Source organism: Puma concolor, chromosome F2 (genome assembly GCF_028749965.1).
Source record: "Puma concolor isolate L17-30 chromosome F2, mPumCon1.1.hap2, whole genome shotgun sequence".
Classification (NCBI taxonomy): domain Eukaryota; kingdom Metazoa; phylum Chordata; class Mammalia; order Carnivora; family Felidae; genus Puma; species Puma concolor.
In genome coordinates, this window is record NC_141684.1 from 67,109,319 (window position 1) to 67,126,484 (window position 17,166).

General features: G+C 42.6%; 1 protein-coding gene and 1 long non-coding RNA gene across 4 annotated transcripts in view; one reads left to right on the forward strand and one right to left on the reverse strand.

Annotated features, from left to right (window-relative positions):
- Positions 1-16,722, reverse strand: part of ADHFE1 (alcohol dehydrogenase iron containing 1) — a 32,179-nt gene extending 15,457 nt beyond the window's left edge. The window contains exons 1-9 of one of the 2 annotated variants that reach the window (XM_086695906.1): positions 16,622-16,722; positions 9,409-9,446; positions 7,226-7,272; positions 6,361-6,414; positions 6,004-6,158; positions 5,662-5,858; positions 3,983-4,060; positions 2,533-2,638; positions 270-422 (exon numbers count right to left, since the gene is read on the reverse strand). In XM_086695906.1, coding sequence (XP_086552032.1) covers positions 270-422; positions 2,533-2,638; positions 3,983-4,060; positions 5,662-5,858; positions 6,004-6,158; positions 6,361-6,414; positions 7,226-7,272; positions 9,409-9,446; positions 16,622-16,680 — 887 coding nt within the window. In that variant the 5' untranslated portion in view covers positions 16,681-16,722. The remainder of the gene's footprint in view (positions 1-269; positions 423-2,532; positions 2,639-3,982; positions 4,061-5,661; positions 5,859-6,003; positions 6,159-6,360; positions 6,415-7,225; positions 7,273-9,408; positions 9,447-16,621) is intronic. The other variant, XM_086695907.1, reaches the window with a different exon arrangement.
- A 90-nt stretch (positions 16,723-16,812) lies between these two features.
- The window catches only part of LOC147572072 (uncharacterized), a 121,920-nt gene continuing 121,566 nt past the window's right edge, over positions 16,813-17,166 (forward strand). The window contains exon 1 of one of the 2 annotated variants that reach the window (XR_015246646.1): positions 16,813-16,915. This is a non-coding gene — a long non-coding RNA (uncharacterized LOC147572072). The remainder of the gene's footprint in view (positions 16,916-17,166) is intronic. The other variant, XR_015246647.1, reaches the window with a different exon arrangement.

A 17,166-nucleotide genomic window follows, 5' to 3' on the forward strand; every position in this document is an offset into this window, starting at 1 on the left:
CTGGTGCTTCTCTATGTCCACTAAACTGATCTTTTCATGAACAGACTTGCTCAGGATATTTCAGGATCTGTCATGCTACATTTTATGTGAGGGTGGAATGTGGTTTTCTGTTCTGTTTTTTGTCCTTTTTTTCTAAGATTTTATTTTTAACTAATCTCTGCACCCAATATGGGGTTCACACTTATAACCCTGAGATCAAAAGTCACATGCTCTACTGACCCAACCAAGCACCCTTTCTGTTTTGTTTCCATCTCCTCTGGGCCACATACCTCTTCAGATACTTAGCGACGATCCGTAGTGCATGGACAGCCCAAATGTCACTGACTGGGTTGCTGCCCTGGTATGCTGGCCGGGTGATGGGATTTGAAGGGCAGGGGCTCCGCATGTGGTAGGGAAGGGCAGTGTAGGACTCCAGGGCATGGCTAACAAGAAATATTGAAAATACACAGATTGAAAGTATCTTCTTCATTTTTCCCCTCCATTCAGGTTACAAACTCTCTTGTTCAGTACTGACTCCGCTACAGATGTGCTATGTAGTAGTGATAATCACAATGCATTCCATCAGACTCTGGCCTACAATAGTCATTACTTATTATAGAAGTTGACACAGTGAAGTTTACATTAATAGCACTATAGTGTTTTTTGACCAGTGTGTATTACTGGATTACATATGACTCTTTTCTGGTGCAAATAAATCTTCATGATGTTGAATTTTTAAATATTTGAGTCATGAGGAAAAGCACTGAATCTAAAAAATTATTTCCTTTTAAAATATATTTACCATTTTATCTCTTGTATTTGATCAAATACCATATTACTCAAGGAGGGTCATAGTTACACAAGCCTCCTATTAAGAGTATGCTGCAGTGGTGAGAACACAGATCCTGGGGTCAGCTGTAAATCCTTCTCTCCACTTTCTTGGCAGGCAATGTAATACAGTGAGAAAAGCAGACCATGGACTTGGGTAGTCCTGGGTGTGAATCCTAACTCTGCCACCTCCTGCTTGTGTGAATTTTATTTGAGAGATATTAACTGAATACCTATGATGTGACAGTCACTGTGCCAAGGGGCAGGGATGGAGAAGTAAGATGGTCCTGTCTTCATCAAGCTCACAGTGCAGTGAAGGAGATGGGCGTGTGAAATGGAGGTGTCTCAGAAAGAATGTTTAGGCCACCCAGTGGGGAAGAGTAAAGAATGGAGTGGTCAGTGGTACTTCAGGAAAGGAATGGGGAAGGTCACCAAAGGTTCCATCAAGGCAAGAATGCTCCAGTGGAATTGGAAGATAAATTCTCCAAGCAGATAAACGGCTGAGCACTGGGGACATTCCAGGGCCAAATGTGGCCTTCAGGCAGTAGAAGTGGAAAGCCACTGAAAGACCTGTCAGGTAGAGGTATGTGTATGTGTGTGTGCATGCATGTAGATGTGTGATGGTTATATTGCATTCTGAAAACTTGCTAAGGCCAGTATGGAGAACAGATAGAAGGACTAGAGGGTGGAAGCAGGGAGACTGATGAGGAGACTACTGCAACTGTCCAAGCAAGAGCTGGACAGGTCTGAACCATGGCGGAAGTAATGAGACTCGAGAGGAGGGAGCAGACAGGAGAGAGATTCAAGCGGAATAAGTGGTAGGAAATACCAGCTGTGTGTGGGCATGAGAAAGAAGTTAAGGGACTGCTGCTAAGTTAAGGGACTCGGGAGGAGAGGCTGTGAGGGTGGGGGTGGGGGGTTTAGATAGTTATCAGATTTCATCAAATTTAAGATGCCATCCATTATAAGATATACAATTAAAAAAAATAGTACCACTGAGGAAGAAAACCATACTGTCATGCCACAGATTTTAAGATGTGTTCTGAGTTTAGATATGTTAGAATGTGAAAAAAAATGTGCATGTGCAAGTGGATGAAATAGGCAGCTCGGGACATGCTGAACGTGAAGTGTCTGTGCGTCTCTGTGAAGCTGCTGGAAGGAACACTGCTCAGGGATCCATCAGCACATTGCAGCTGAGGTCAAGAGAGCCTGCAGTATGGCTCTGGGAAGTTACTAAACATCTCAAAGCCAGGTTTCTTTTTCGTATAGCACAGAGCTGTGGTGAAGTGGTGGTGTGTAAAGTGCTGACACGGTGAGCACAGTCCAGCTTGGGAAATATTAGCTCCCTTTCCTGTCCTCTTCCACAGTGTGGCAGCCCTGGGCATTTCCTGCTTCGTGTAGCCATAGAGGCAGGCTTCGTGGGTCTGAGATGCTGCATGCCAGCTCCAACTGCTCCTTTCACTGTGTCCCTGTGGCTGCAGCTGTGGCTGGAATGGTCAATCCTGAACAGCAGCTTTATGGCGCACCCAGGAGCTCACCTGGTCACCAACCTTTATAGGTTCCATGTTTTCAAGTAGGGAAGGGAATAATGAGAACCAAAGCTGGGGTTGTTGTGGAACACTAACCAATGAATGCTTAGCAAGTGCTTTTGGCAAGAAAGCACTATCCATACTGTCCATAGACCCAGGAACTGGAGAAGCCCGTCCAGATGGCACTAGTACCTACCAAAGCACATCGAAGCCACTGTTGGCGACCACCCGGTCAGGCATGTGCAGGGTGTGCAGAGGATCAATCAGTCCCAGCGTGGGTTTGATGGCTCTGGAAGCAATGCCTAAGACAGGGATTTTCAATAGAGGCTCTAGGTATGGACACCATTTTAAAAAATTAGATTACTTTAGGATAACAATTTATTCTTAAAAAATTAAAAATATGAGATGAGATTCATTCTCATGAAGGGAGGCAGCAAGACCAGTGGAAAGAGATTTGGAGCCAGAAACCTGGGTTTTACAGTGGGTCTGAAGCTCCTTCTGGTTTGAAAGAGTTGAGTATGTGCATCTCTTCCCAACTCTGGGTTGAATGATGCCACTGGCTATGGTGGGAGTATTATACACCAAAGAAATTGGCCAGTACTACAAATCAGTGCTTAGTTGCTGATTAAATTCCCAAGGGCTGGTTTACTAGCACACCACCGGTTTGTGTCATCATTCTGCAACTTACTATGTATCTTTGGACAAGTCATTTAGTCTGAATTCTTTGTTAGATTAGCTCATGACAATGTAGGGCTTCTATCCTTCATAGCTGTTGTAAGGATCACATTAGAAAATAGTATCTAAAAGTCTTAGAAAAACTGTAAGGTAGAATTTAAGTATTGGCTACTATTATCTTTAATAATGTCAAAGGATAATGTAATTTAATTTTAAAAAGAGAAGTTACTGTAAATGTGCAGTTGAATATCAATTTATTGTGCTACAAAGGCCTGGGACCTCTGGACCTTTCAGGAGTGATGGGAATGTTTTGTTATTTTGATTGGGGTAGTGGTTACATGGGTGTATCTATTTGTCAAAATTCATCAAACTGACAATTAATATGTATGCATTTTATACATAATTTAAAAAAGATGCATTTAAAAAATGTATCTCAATGAAATTGATTTAAAGTGTAGAAAAGATGTCCAAGAAAGGGAATAATCATTTACCACTGACATACAGTTACTAACTTCGGCCGAAAAATGGCCAATCAAGATTATGGCATTTCAATATCATTTTGTAGGTAATTCTCAGAAAGAAGTCTATTGGACTGTTTCATAGTTTATATGTACTTTGAAAAAGAAAGAAAATGTGTAGGGGCACCTGGGTGGCTCAGCTGGTTGAGTGTCTGACTTCGGCTCAGGTCATGATCTCCTGGTTCCTGAGTTTGAGCCCTGCATTAGGCTTCTGCTGTCAGCATGAAGCCTACTTCAGATCGTCTGCCCCCCTCTCTCTCTGTACCTCCCTGCTCATGCTCTCTTTCTCTCAAAAATAAAAAATAAGAGAGAAATAAAATGTATATGTATACACATAACCCTCCCCTTAACTCTATAACTCCTTGATTTTTAAAAATTAAGATTAAAGAAAAGGAGGTGGGGTTGAAAGGTAAGAGAGAGAATTTTTAAAAAAGTTACAGGCAAAGTTCTTACCAGTTTTTACTTTCAAGTGTTCGTAGTCAAAGATGGCAACTCCTGTAGTTTCACTCCCAGTTCCTGAGGTGGTTGGGACTCAAACAAAATAATATCAATTTAAATAATGCTTCTAAATAAAGGTCAGTGGAGATACTTAATTCAGCCTTGGGAAGCAAGGAGCAAAGTTAGAGAAGGAAGCTTTGCTGTGTCTGTTGCTCACCTGATGTCTGTATCTATATTAATAAGCATGTATGCTTCACATGTATAAGGGTGCCTGCATTTACATGCATGCATAATAGTATGCCTGTCAGCATTAACGTGCATGTTTAACATGTGGATGTGATGGCACCATCCGCATTAATACACACACATGTTTAACATGCATTGTGTCCATGTCTGCATAACATGTAGGCATAGCTAACGTGAATTGCCCCCTTTAATGAGTATGTGTGGTACTTATATCTGTATTAACACACATGTATGAAATCAGTGCCTGTGCTAACATGTACCTACACCTAACATGTATGTACAGTGTCCATGTCTATATTAACATGTGTGTATATTTAACCTGTATGTGTGATGTCTGTTTCTGTATAAACAGCTAGGAACTCTGAGAACTCGAGCAACAGAACTTTAGCAGCTGCAGCCGGGTATTCAAACACAAGCTGCTCAGCATCTCTGGTTAGAAAACTCATATTCGCCTTTTCTAAAAGACATCTTTATTCCCTCTTGGCAGCAAGCACAGTAATGCTCTGCCTTTGCTGGGCTCCGTGGTTTTGTAGTTCTGTCAAGTTTCTAAACTTTACTAATCACCCCTCTGTGTGATGCTGACACAGTTTCACTAGAGGGTTCCATTTTGCAGACATCAATTATGTTGCTCCCTGCTGATTGCTCATTCATGTCAAAGCAGTTCATCTGCCTTCAACTTACTCCTATACCATCACAAGGCCCATTCGCAGTAGGGGCAGACAGGAGGGAGAAGAAAAAGGACAAAACTTGAGACAGATATTTTCCAGTTACCAGTTAGTGCATTTTAACTATAAGACTTTACACAGTAATATGCTAACACCCATAAAATGGGAGGAAAGAAAAGACCAAAAGATCCTAAGGTCTGTGTGGGACAGACAAGCTATTCTGATCTGGATTTGCATGCATGCCTGTCCCCAGCACAGCCACAGAGCAGATGTTGCCCAGAGTGATGCAGCCTTGCTGGCCACATGTCCCAGGGCAGAGACAAAGCCCCAGGTCAGCTGAAGAGCCATTGTGTGGAAGAAAGGGTTGAGTCAACACCAGAAAAATAATAGCGAATGTTCCCCTTAAACTCCACAGTGGCTGGCAAAATGGGACAAAGCAGAGAGGGGTTTAAAAGACAAACCTGCCAATAGAGGGATCTAATAATATAGAAATGATAACCTTCCCCCCTCCTCCATACAGTGACTTCCTAGCATAAATCTGCAAACTTTCCTACACTGACCCAAATTGTCTCTATCTGTACAATAATGAAGATCAGAATTGTAAACATAAATGAATTCATATCTGTTCTGTTCTCCAAACAATGTAGTGCACTGAAATGATGAAATCAGAAAGCTTTGGAAACATATACCCTAAAATCCCTGGCTTGTATCTTTCCTAAGGCCTTTTGCCAACTGCAAAATAAAACAGCCAGACAAACAAACAAACAAACAAACAATTTTTACCTGCAATCAGAGGCTTAAGAGGCACAGACACAGGCTTTCCCATCCCAATGGGGGCATTGACATAGTCTAGGAAATCAGAGTGAGGGCTAGATGCATACAGATTAGCAGCTTTACAGGTGTCCATGGTGGAGCCACCACCGACAGCAACGTAGGCATCAAAAACTCCCTTTTTGGCAAACTCAATAGCTTCCATGAAGCTTGGAGAAGGGAAAATAAAAGCCATTATGTCATATTTTTTCAGAAATAAGTTGCCGTGCCATTAAACAAGACTTGGGGCAAACTTTAAGCAACAGTGGTGTGTGTTGGCTTCTACATAAAGTAAATAACAACAATAAAATATACCTTCTATCAGTTGGTTCCACTCTCACATTATCATACATCTTAAAATTTATGCCATTCTTCACTAGGGAATCCATAACCATTTGTACAGGAGGGAGCTGGGAGAGGTTCTTGTCTGTCATCAAACAAACATTTTTAGCACCCATATTTTGTAGGTCCTACAATAACAAAAATAATTTATAAGTTAGATTTGATTGCCCTAGAACTGTAATAGGCTCTCTCTCTCTCTCTCTCTCTCTCTGGTAAACTTAACATTGTACATTTTTCAAAACAGAGGACTCAATTGTTGTCAATTTGTGCTTGTTTTAAAAGATATATAACATTTATAGTGGAAGACTATAGGAATTCTTAAATACTTGCCATTCCCACTTCCTTTGTAACTCCTGCTCCATATCTAATATTTGAAACGGCCATCTGAAAAAAAAAAGATTCAGGTATAGGGTGTGTTAGAGGATTGGCCATTTCATTTCTAAAAACTATGAATGAAATGAATGGTTCCTTATTGTGTAGAGAATAAAGTGTATATTTCTTAGGGTGGCCTTCATTTTAACTTATGGCTCCTGAACTAGGAGGGGACAGAGATAAAAACAAGTGATTATATAATTGTAGTGTGATAAAAATTCATCAGAATTCATTGCTCCTTTGCTTTTGCTTCAAAAGATTACTTGGTTCTCTTTTGGGATTGTTATAAAACTAAAGAAGATATAACATACAATGTATATAAGCTAGAGAGTTTGTAGAACTGGGAATTTGTCCTATTTTTCTTTTAATTTTTTCACGTTTGTTTATTTGTTTATTTATTTATTTAGACAGGGCAAGCACGAGCAGGGGAGGGGCAGAGGGAGGAGATAAAGAATTCCAAACAGGCTCCACACTATCAGCGCAGAACCCCACATGGAGCTTGATCTCAGGAAGTGAGAGATCATGACCTGAGCCGAAATCAAGAGCTGGATGCTTAACTGACTGAGCCACCCAGGTGCCCTGGGAATTTGTCCTATTTTGATGGCTGAACAAAAGACCGTATTTTAGACATTACTCATGTTATCAGAAGATTTATATTCCATTACCCCAACAAAGTACTTTTCTAAATAGGGTCTGATCAAATAATGAGATTAGGGAACATCAATTAATAGCAGATTTCAAAAGAGACAATAATGCATTAGCAAAATACTGGAGTATTTTTTCAAGTCATTCCTAAAGGAAAGAATGGACTTATTATATCTACCTCAAAGGCATAATCTGTTGTTTTCCCAGAAGGTGCAAGTCCAAGAGCTAGAAATGTAGAAAACAGCATCAGCGTAAGCCTCAAAAACAAAGCAAAAATGTTTTTATTTGATAGTAAATTGGTATTTTGCCAGTGAACATAAGCATCTCCCTTAAAAAGCCTTAACTAAAATATATTTTCAGGTTTCATTGTTTCAGGTTTCATATCAAATTGGAATTAAAACCTGCATTTTAAGAGACTGTAATGCTAACTTGATGCTGATTGTGTGACAATAAAGTTATTAAAAATATTTTCTTCATTGAAGTTAAAATATACTTTTGAAACAAGGTGTAAAAACCCTCTAGAAAAGAAAAACCATCTAGATGCTAGAGTTGGGTTACTGTTAGAGAACAACTATTAGTAAATTCATTAATTAGAGTCCTGCTTATACTTCTTATAACAGCTGTGATCAGTTGTTTGAATTTAAAGTTTTTCCATGGAAAAAATTATCACAGTAAGATATTTACATTTTTTCAAGTAACCCATGTGGAAATTTTAGTTTTCTTTGTGAAATTTAATAAAAATTTTTATAAACTGATATTTCTTTGTAATGTATCAGGTTTTGGTTATGGCAGAAATGATTTCCTGTTGTGTTAGAACAAGAAGGCTCCACTTAATGAGTCTTAGCCTTGTTTTAATCCACTGATTTTTATCACTCTTGGGTAGGCATAAGAGTGAAAAAAAGTCTACACAACAATTTTTACTGCCTTTTTTTTTTTGTTTGTTTTTAAGGAAAAGAGACTACACTAGACGACAGTCTACTTTTGGCTTCCCAAGAGCAAGGGTATCCTTAATTAAAATTCAAATTTCTTTGATCCTCATCAACTTTAAATTTTTTTTTTTTTTCAACGTTTATTTATTTTTGGGACAGAGAGAGACAGAGCATGAACGGGGGAGGGGCAGAGAGAGAGGGAGACACAGAATGGGAAACAGGCTCCAGGCTCTGAGCCATCAGCCCAGAGCCCGACGCGGGGCTCGGGCTCACGGACCGCGAGATCGTGACCTGGCTGAAGTCGGACGCTCAACCGACTGCGCCACCCAGGCGCCCCAATCCTCATCAACTTTAAAGAAATAACCTATTACTCTTGCTACTGAAGTTTAGAAAAAGATCTAAATCAAATCTTAGAAAACAGCGAGGTTATCTTTCTTTAAATTATTAATTTTATTCTTCCAAATAGGAAACTACTAATTCTTTGTTGAAATCAGCTAATAATTGGAAAAAACCAGCTTGAAGACAAAATTCTGCATATGTCCCTTAGGACCTAAAAGGCTGGGCAAGCTTTCACCTAGTAGAAGGTCCTTAATGACTGGGAGGTCCCTTGGCTTATTTTATTCTAAATGGTGAGCAACACCAGTGGCAGGAAAAAGCCTTCAGTTAGTTACTCTATCTGTTCTATTCCCCAACAGGCTTCTCTGTGGGTTCTGCTTAGTTTCCCGTATGGGCAGGCCTCCTCGTTTCCATTCTTACGGTGCCCTTTAGATTTGACCTTTTCTTCTACGAGGTGAAATCAGTTTTTGTGTCAGTAATTCATGTGACGTTCTGAGGATACGCTGAAGCTACAATGAGCTTCCTGCTGTTCTGTGGACAATGGTGTTGGTAAGGATTAAGACATTTGTGGGAACTGAAAACTTAAGTCATTATTTTTAATTATTAAGAAATAGAATGTTAGTTTTAAAAAAATGATAGACTCAAGTTTTTTCCTTCTAGGAACTGCTTTGTTCTTTAGCCTCTTTCTTTTTTGAGATAAATTAAAACCTTCCAAAGATTTCATCTTAATTCTGTTTGATTGACTCAGACAGTATTAAAATCTTATCTGTGCTTTTACAAAGCACAAAGCTTATACAAATCTTATTTGTAGCTTTGGCAAAGAATTCTGTTTGAAATAGAAAAACAGCATAAATAGTATTAAATATATACTTAAGCCAAACATATAATCAGTAGCATGCATTCAGCTACCATCATATAATTAGAACTACATTATTACCAACTGCAAGTGAAAAGGCAACCACTTCAATTTTCCTCTCATATCCCTTGATTTTCTTGATTTATCCTTTGCCTAAATGTAATATGAGTGTCAAAGGGTGGAGTGTGGGGGTGAAATTGGAAATTTTGGCCAGTTTAAAAACACAAAATATATTATTACCTTGGGAGTAAGTATGAGAATGAGTAGGGCACTGGCATCTAGGGAAAAGAAAAAAAAAAGTGAAAATAGAAAAGCAAGAGAAGAAGCTTTAATGTAACCCCCCACTACATTCTAGTCTTAAGATGCTGTCAAAACAGTAGCTATTGGCAAACATTACATAGGAAAACCCAGAAATCATCATGGACAAAAAAGTTGACTCAGGATTTTCCCGGTGTTGCGGGATCCTTCTTTCAAGAAGTATTCAAGTGGTACTTAATAAATGTCTGCAGGGAGCTAAGATAAGCCCTCTGGAGATAAATTAAGTTTGAGATGGGGTCTCAGTGCTCTGTGAGGTGTCAGCTCTTTTACTAGGTTAGGTGCTTGATCAAATTGACTGCTCAAGTTAGTTGAGTAGGTTAACTACGCACTGTGCCTCCCCTCCCATTCCCCCTACCCCGGGGGAACTCGAACTTGTATTTCCCCATTGTCTTCAAGGTGTTTAATTTTCTTGAAACTGGCTCTGGACCCCGCCCTATGAGAAGCCCTCACTTGCCTGCAGGCCACCAGTAGGTCACCACCTACTGCTTCCATCCTTCCTCCTCCCAGCCCCAGCGACCTGCCAGCCCCTGGGCGCCTCGTGCTGGTTCCCTCTGTGTCACCCCCTCCCCAGCAGCCTGAAGTGTGCTCATGCCCATCACCCTCTCCTCCCCGAATCCCTCACCTTATCTCAGTTCCCAGTCCACTTCTCTACCCTTGGCTCCGTGTCCCTTCCCAATCCTGGTTGCCTCCTATTTCCTGGACAGTCCCCCTTCCTCCTGTTCGCTTATGCATTTGAGTGTCGCGTAAGGTGTTTTTTTCTTTTTTTTTTAATGTTTCTATTTCTTGCCAGAGGATCTTGTCATAGTGGGATCCCAACAGATACGTGAATGTATGCCCCCCCAACTACCTTGTTCCCCCTTAAAATTTGGAGCAAAAACATCTGAGGGGGAAGATGGGGAAGAAAGGAAAAGTGCTGAGCTCAATAGTGTTCAAGACCTCTGAGACAGACTTAAGTCAAAGCTGACGTGGGACGTGGTGCGAGCACTACCATGAGTCAAGCCTGCCACCTCCTGGACACGGCTGAAAACGTCCAGTGTGGTGGAGAGTCCCGGGAGCATCCCAGTGGGGTGAGCAATCCTCAGGCTGCTGCAGGGAAATCAAAGTGGGCAAGGCCAACTTTGTTGACCGTCAAAGGTGGGTTTTACTTTGGAGAACTTTCCCTGCTTTACCCCCTCCAAGGACAAGGAAGCAGAGGCAAAGGGAAGAAAACAGCCAGACTCAAAACTTTCCAATGCCCACTACCGTGGGAACACATGCTTCCTTATACCCTTCCCACTTCTTTTTATTTTGTTTTTAAGGTTCTGAGGCTACCTTGATTAATCATTTCTACTTCTTACTTATGGTTTGAATCCCATCCCTTCTTCCCTTCTTGGGACCTCCATTTGTCCAGTATTTCCTGGTCTTCCTCCTCACTCAATCTTTGTCATCATATTTAAGAGTTTCATGCTTAAAGGTCTCAACCTCTTGTCCCCTCTGGCTTGCTCACCCTCTGGGTCTCCCCTTCTGGCATACATCTGTTGGCTCCATTTTCTTGCCTCCCACACATTGCTTGGCCCCCTGAAATCTGGCTGCTGTCTCAACAAGTTCCAGCTTCTGCTGTACCCTCACTTAGACTCCCTCAGCACCTTGCTCTCCTAGCAATGAACACCGTGGACCACATTCTCCTCAGGTGGGCAAAGTGCTCTTCTCGGCTTTCAGGACTCCCTACTCACTTGGGCTTCCACTAATTATTCTTTCTGCAGCTCTTTTTCCACCCTCCCCATTCCTTAAATGTTGGGTTCTATACTGGGCTCACACCTCACCTCTATGGCAAACCATGCATCAAGGCCTCAAATATTTCTTTACCCAAATCCATCCACTTCTCTTGGGTCCTCTGCCAATCTCTGGTTTCAGTGTCATCTCTCATCTGGATAACTACAGAGTTCCTAACAGGCTTCTCTTGGCTCCACCTTTGCCACACAGTGGTCAGGGGCTTATTTCCAGTGATGTCACTCCCTTGTTTAAACGTACTTTGATGACCCCTCTCCTCATCACTCAAACCCCACTCCCCACCGCCCTGTTTCAGACATGGCCCTCTGGGCATCCTCACTGGTCCAGCTAATCTCTCTATCCTGGCCTCTCATCTTGCTCCATCTCTGGAGCTCCTTGAAAATTTGTTCTTTTCTGGGGCGCCTGGGTGGTGCAGTCGGTTAAGCGTCCGACTTCAGCCAGGTCACGATCTCGCGGTCCGTGAGTTCGAGCCCCGCGTCAGGCTCTGGGCTGATGGCTCAGAGCCTGGAGCCTGTTTCCGATTCTGTGTCTCCCTCTCTCTCTGCCCCTCCCCCGTTCATGCTCTGTCTCTCTCTGTCCCAAAAATAAATAAATGTTGAAAAAAAATTAAAAAAAAAAAAAAAAAGAAAATTTCTTCTTTTCCTTGAATGGGCCACACGTTCTCTTTCTTGCCTCCAGAACTGAACTTTGTGCTTGCTATTTCCTCTTCCTGGAACATATCTTCCCCTCTTCTTCTGGGTAATTAGTGTCCTTTCTAGTGTCAGTGCAAATGTCACTTCCCCTGGTCAGTCTTCCCTAGGGCTGGAGGCCCCAGGTAGGTACTGTCTCTCTGTGGTCTGTACCACACCTCCCTCCCCAGAAGAACTGTTATCACATGTACTTTTGGCACCATTCTCCTGTTTCCATCTGCCTCTACATTGTAAATTTTGTGGTTGCAAGATAAGATCTCCCTTGATCATGACTTTATTTGCAGTGGCTACCATTGTACCAGGCACAAAGTAATACTGATTGAAGAAATACTGACTGAAGGCACAAGTAAATGAAGAAATAAATAAATGTAGACATTTAAAATCCTCTTAGCTTCTTCTCTCTTTTCCTGTGTACCAAGACACAGAACCTGACATGGGGTAAGGAGAATAGAATACATTGTGGGTTCCCCCACTTTCTTAGGATAGTCTGAAACCACTGGTGGGCTTCTCTCCTCCTCCTGAGAGGCAGAGGAAACCACAGTTAGAGCAAGGCTCTCATCTACCTACCTTTTGGCTCTGGCCTGATTATTCTGGCCTTCCTCCTGGTATCACTGGCCAGGATAAACTAGCCAAGCTTTCAGCAAAGGTCAGTTCCTCTCCTGTGGAATCTCAGCCTCCCTCATTTACTCAAGGATAGCAGTGCATCATCTCTCTCCTGCATCATCAAAATTTCCCTCTCAATAGATCTTATTCATCAGCATAAAATATTATTTTTCCTGTTTTATACTCACAACAACCTTCACTTGTCCCTCTTCCCTCTCCTGATGTCGCCCCCACCTCTCTTCTTGATTTTAGCTGACTATACATGCTCTCTCCAATTTCTCTTCTCCCATTCTCTCTGGGACTTCTTCCAATTGGCCTTTGCTCCATGACTCCACTGTCTAAGCTTACCAGGTCACTAATGCCTTTCACCCCACTAATATATCACTCAGTTCTCATTTCAGTCCTCATCTTACCCAACCTATCAGTGGTATCCTCCTGTCCACTCTCTTCTCCCTGACAATACTTTCTTCCCTTGGCTTCCAGGCTGCTCCTGGCCTAGTTTCTTTTCATGCTATTGACTCTGAATGCTCTTTTCTTCCCACACTCACTCCCTGAGTGACCTCACCTTGTCTCATGGTCTTGAATGCCTTCCATACTGACGGTTTCCACCTTTGTCTGATTTAGACATGTTGCTTGAATTCCAGATTCAGCTGCCTACTTGACATTTCCACCTGAATGTCTATTAGGCATTTCATATTTACCTGCCTAAGACTCAGCTCCTGGTCTTCCCTTAAAACCTCTTCCCCACCCGAGTTTAATGGTAACTTCATCCTTCCGATTGATCAGGGCAAAAAAACCTTGTACTCCTCCTTGGCTTTCTCTATCTGGCCCCCAACAACTCTGACCTTACCTCCCCCTCACTCCTCTCCAGTCATCATGTTCTGAAACCATGTCAGGTATTCTCAACCTCCATGTACCTTCCCAGAGAGCCACATGGCTCACTCCTTCCTTCCACTGATCTTTCCATAACAGTTACCTTCTCAGTGAGTGTGGTTGGCTGAGACCCGGAAGATATTCAGGTCTTAATCCCTGAAACCTGTTAACATTATAAAGCAAAAGGGACCCTACAGATGTGATTATATTAAGGATTTTGAGATGGAAAGATTATCCTGGATTATCTGGGTGGGCCCTACGTGTAATCAGAAGCATCGTCCTAAGAGGGAGGCAGAGGGAGATTTGACATAAAGGCAATGTGACCACTGAAGCAAGTTGTTACATTGCTGGCTGTTAAGATGGAGGAAGGAGCTATAATTTACTAAGGTTGCAAGAAGTGCATCTCCAGAAGCTGGAAAGAACAAGATAATGGATTCTCCTCTGGAGTAGCTGAAGGGACTGTGGCCCTCTTACACCTTGATTCTGGCCCAGTAAAACTGATTTTGGACTTAAGAACTGTAACAGAATAAATGTGTGTTGTTTTAAGCTACCAAGTTCACGGTAATTTGTTATAGCAGCAATAAGAAACCAGTACAGTGAGGTCTTCTCTGACCATCTTCTTTAAAATTGCATCCCTTCCTCTAACCCATCCTCCTTTACTTTCTCTTTAAGTAACATGTAATATACTGTAAACTTTACTAGTCTGTTGTTCACTCCACCTGCCCCACCTCTGCACTTAAGCACCAGGGATATTAGGCTGTTTTGTTTCCTGCTGTACCCCAGGGATGAGAACACTGCAAATCAGCAGTGGAGGTACAGTCCTTCTCTCCTGGGCTTTCTCCTATATGTCTGGCTATGTTCCTGTCCTTTAATGCTGGCTCCTTTTCCTTCATTCGAAGTGCAAATCATTTGCAACCCCAAGCGCCTAAGGAGGATGGCAGATAATGTAAATGAGAGGCTGCTGGCTGGCTGTGCAGCTGCTGTGCGAAGTAAGTGGTGGGCTGCATGCCAGGGCCTCTCAGGAAGCTGGAGGGCTTGCCCTGTTCAAAGGAGGTGGCCCCCACTTCACCTCAGACTTAGCAGACTTTCCCCAGATGAAATGTGGGCCCAAAGATGCCATTCCTAGTTTTCTAAAATTTTTATCTGAAATCTCCCACATTTTAAATGCTTACCCTATTAAAAAAAAAAAAAAAAGCCCCATTTTGCTACTCTGCCTTAACAATGCTGCTCCCTAGGACCTATTCTCAACCCCTCTAGGTTTACAGTTTGCCAAGGACTTTGCTTCCACATCCTCTGTACAGTCCTCTATACACATGGGTGAGTTCCTACTTGCTCCTCAGCTCCAGAACTATATAGTCAATTACCTGCTGCAGGTCTTTGTCTGGACTTATGAGGGATGTTCAGTTTGAAATCCTAAGGGAAGTTATCATTTCCCTCCTAAAGCTAGGCTTCTTCTAGTTCCCATCTTGGTAAATGGCCCTAATGTGTACCTGCACCCCAGCCAGAAACTTCAACTTCTCCTTCCATCTCACTAATCAGATCCAAAATCCTGCTGATTTTAACCGACTCCTCAATATTTCTCATATCTACTCCTTGTACCAACGGCCTCTCTTTGGTACCTGAAGCTATCACTTTTTAGCTGGAGCATTACAACTACTTCTAGTCTTTCCTCTCCACTGTACACTGCCACCAGAAAGCTCGAACATGATTTTAATCATGCCACACTCCTTTGTCATACAACCATTCCAAAAACATGTTCTACATGACACTGGTTCCAAAGGATATGAATGGTGTTCCTTGTTAGAAAGATTTTTATGATAACACAGATTTAGAACAAAGAGTTTAAATACACTAGTTTAAAGTGTTTAAACTATTTTTTTATATCCTGTAGGACTTCTCAGAGCCTTTCGTGTGCTAATTATCCTGACTCTCCAAAAGCGCTATGCAGCAAAGAACAGTTTCCCATTTATTTGGCCATGGAATCTTTTCCCCCCCATGGGGCATCTCAAAGTATTAGTGGTTCACAATGAGAACTATTGCTTCCATAGCTTTCGGTATCTATAGGACATAATTCAAATTCTTTAGCGTAGGACTAAAAACAAGGACTTGTGAAGCTAGAATATCTGGGTTCAAATGATGGCTGTGCCATTTGCTCAGCTGTGTGAAACTGGACAAATTCTTTTTCTTCATGCTTTTATTTTTTTAATATGTAATATGAGGATAATAATACAGTCTGGCATAGGGTTGTTCTAAGGATTACAGTTACTATTAATAGTACATGTAAAGCCTGTAGGGCAGTGCCTGGCACATGGTAAGTGCCTGATAAATGCTATATTCTTATTCAGGGTGGGTCTTCTCCATTCTCATCTCCTTCTATGAAACTAGGTCCAGATTTTAACTACTTTTAGCTCCTGGAAGTACATCTCTTGCCAAAGGGGCTGCTCTTTGCAGTTTGTCTGAAATTCCTCTCTAATCCCTCTCCTTTCCCCTTACCTCTACCTATTGGCTCAAAATTTTACATGTTTTTCCCAGGCTGACTTTTGCATTTGCACATTCCACAAGGATTTATCAGGTGGCTACTATACACCTGGAATTTCTGGAGGGGGAGTCAGACATGTCATAACATTTGACACCTTGACTGCCTGTACATGCCAGGGAGTGAAGCTCCTGGTGATTTCACACAGCCATCTTTCTCTTCTACGTTCTCTGTCCCCTGAGTTCCCCACAGGCCCATTTCACAAACCCTGTTCCTTCATCCAATTACCTGCTAGACTTTAAACTGCTCCAGAATCTTTCACCTTTGTACCCCCAGCACCTGGAATAGTTTTTGGCATGTAACATACACCCAGTACAAATGTGTTGGTTGGACACATGAATGTGTCTTTTGTCCACTGTGTCAAGACCTCCAATGTTTGCCACGACATGGGATCAGGCACTGACCTCTCCGAGCCTGTTTCCTTACCGTAGCCCTAGCAGGGTACAACCTGCCTCACCGCGCTGTGCATGGCTGCTTGGCACCCTGTGACAATGCTGTCCCACCGGGCGCACGGCTCTGACGCGGAGCGGGTGCAGGCAGCAGTATACCCTACCCCAGGTTCTTGTAAGTAACCCGAGGAAGAACACGTGGAGCCCGGGTGGCTCGCCCCCGGCATGGGCACGCAGGCATCCTCTGGCCCCCCGCCTTCCCGCCCCGCACTCACGCTGCTCGCTGCAGTTGCCTCAACAAGTGCGCGACCCGGGCACGAGTGGCTGCAGCCATGGCCGTGGGGTCTCCTCAGTAGCCAGCCCCTCCTCCTACCCCTCCACCCCCTCCACTGGCCAATCCTGGCCGCCGCCTTACTGTTCCCGCCCACTCGGCCGAGCTTGCCTATCCCCTCAGCTAAGTCTCCTGTCACAGCATTAGCCCTTTTCGGATCAGGACCGTTTTCCCACGAGTCAAAATCTCCGCTGCCTTAGCTGCAGTCCCACCATCCACCTCTGAAATTGCGGTAAAGGTAACTTCTCTGTAGGATCTTGGGTACTTCCGTAAGTCTCTCTACTTAAAACCCTTTATTTCACATGTTGGGGACGTAGGGTAAGGGAGAGAAACAAGGGCATTCTTTTTCCACGGATTCCTTTAAAATGCTACTTTGCCTTCCTAAAGTGTTTTCCTAATAAATTATTAAGACACTGCATTTAAACTGTTTTAATAGTAAATAAGTACCTTGCAAAAAGCCCACCAAGGGTTATCTCTTACAGGGCCAGT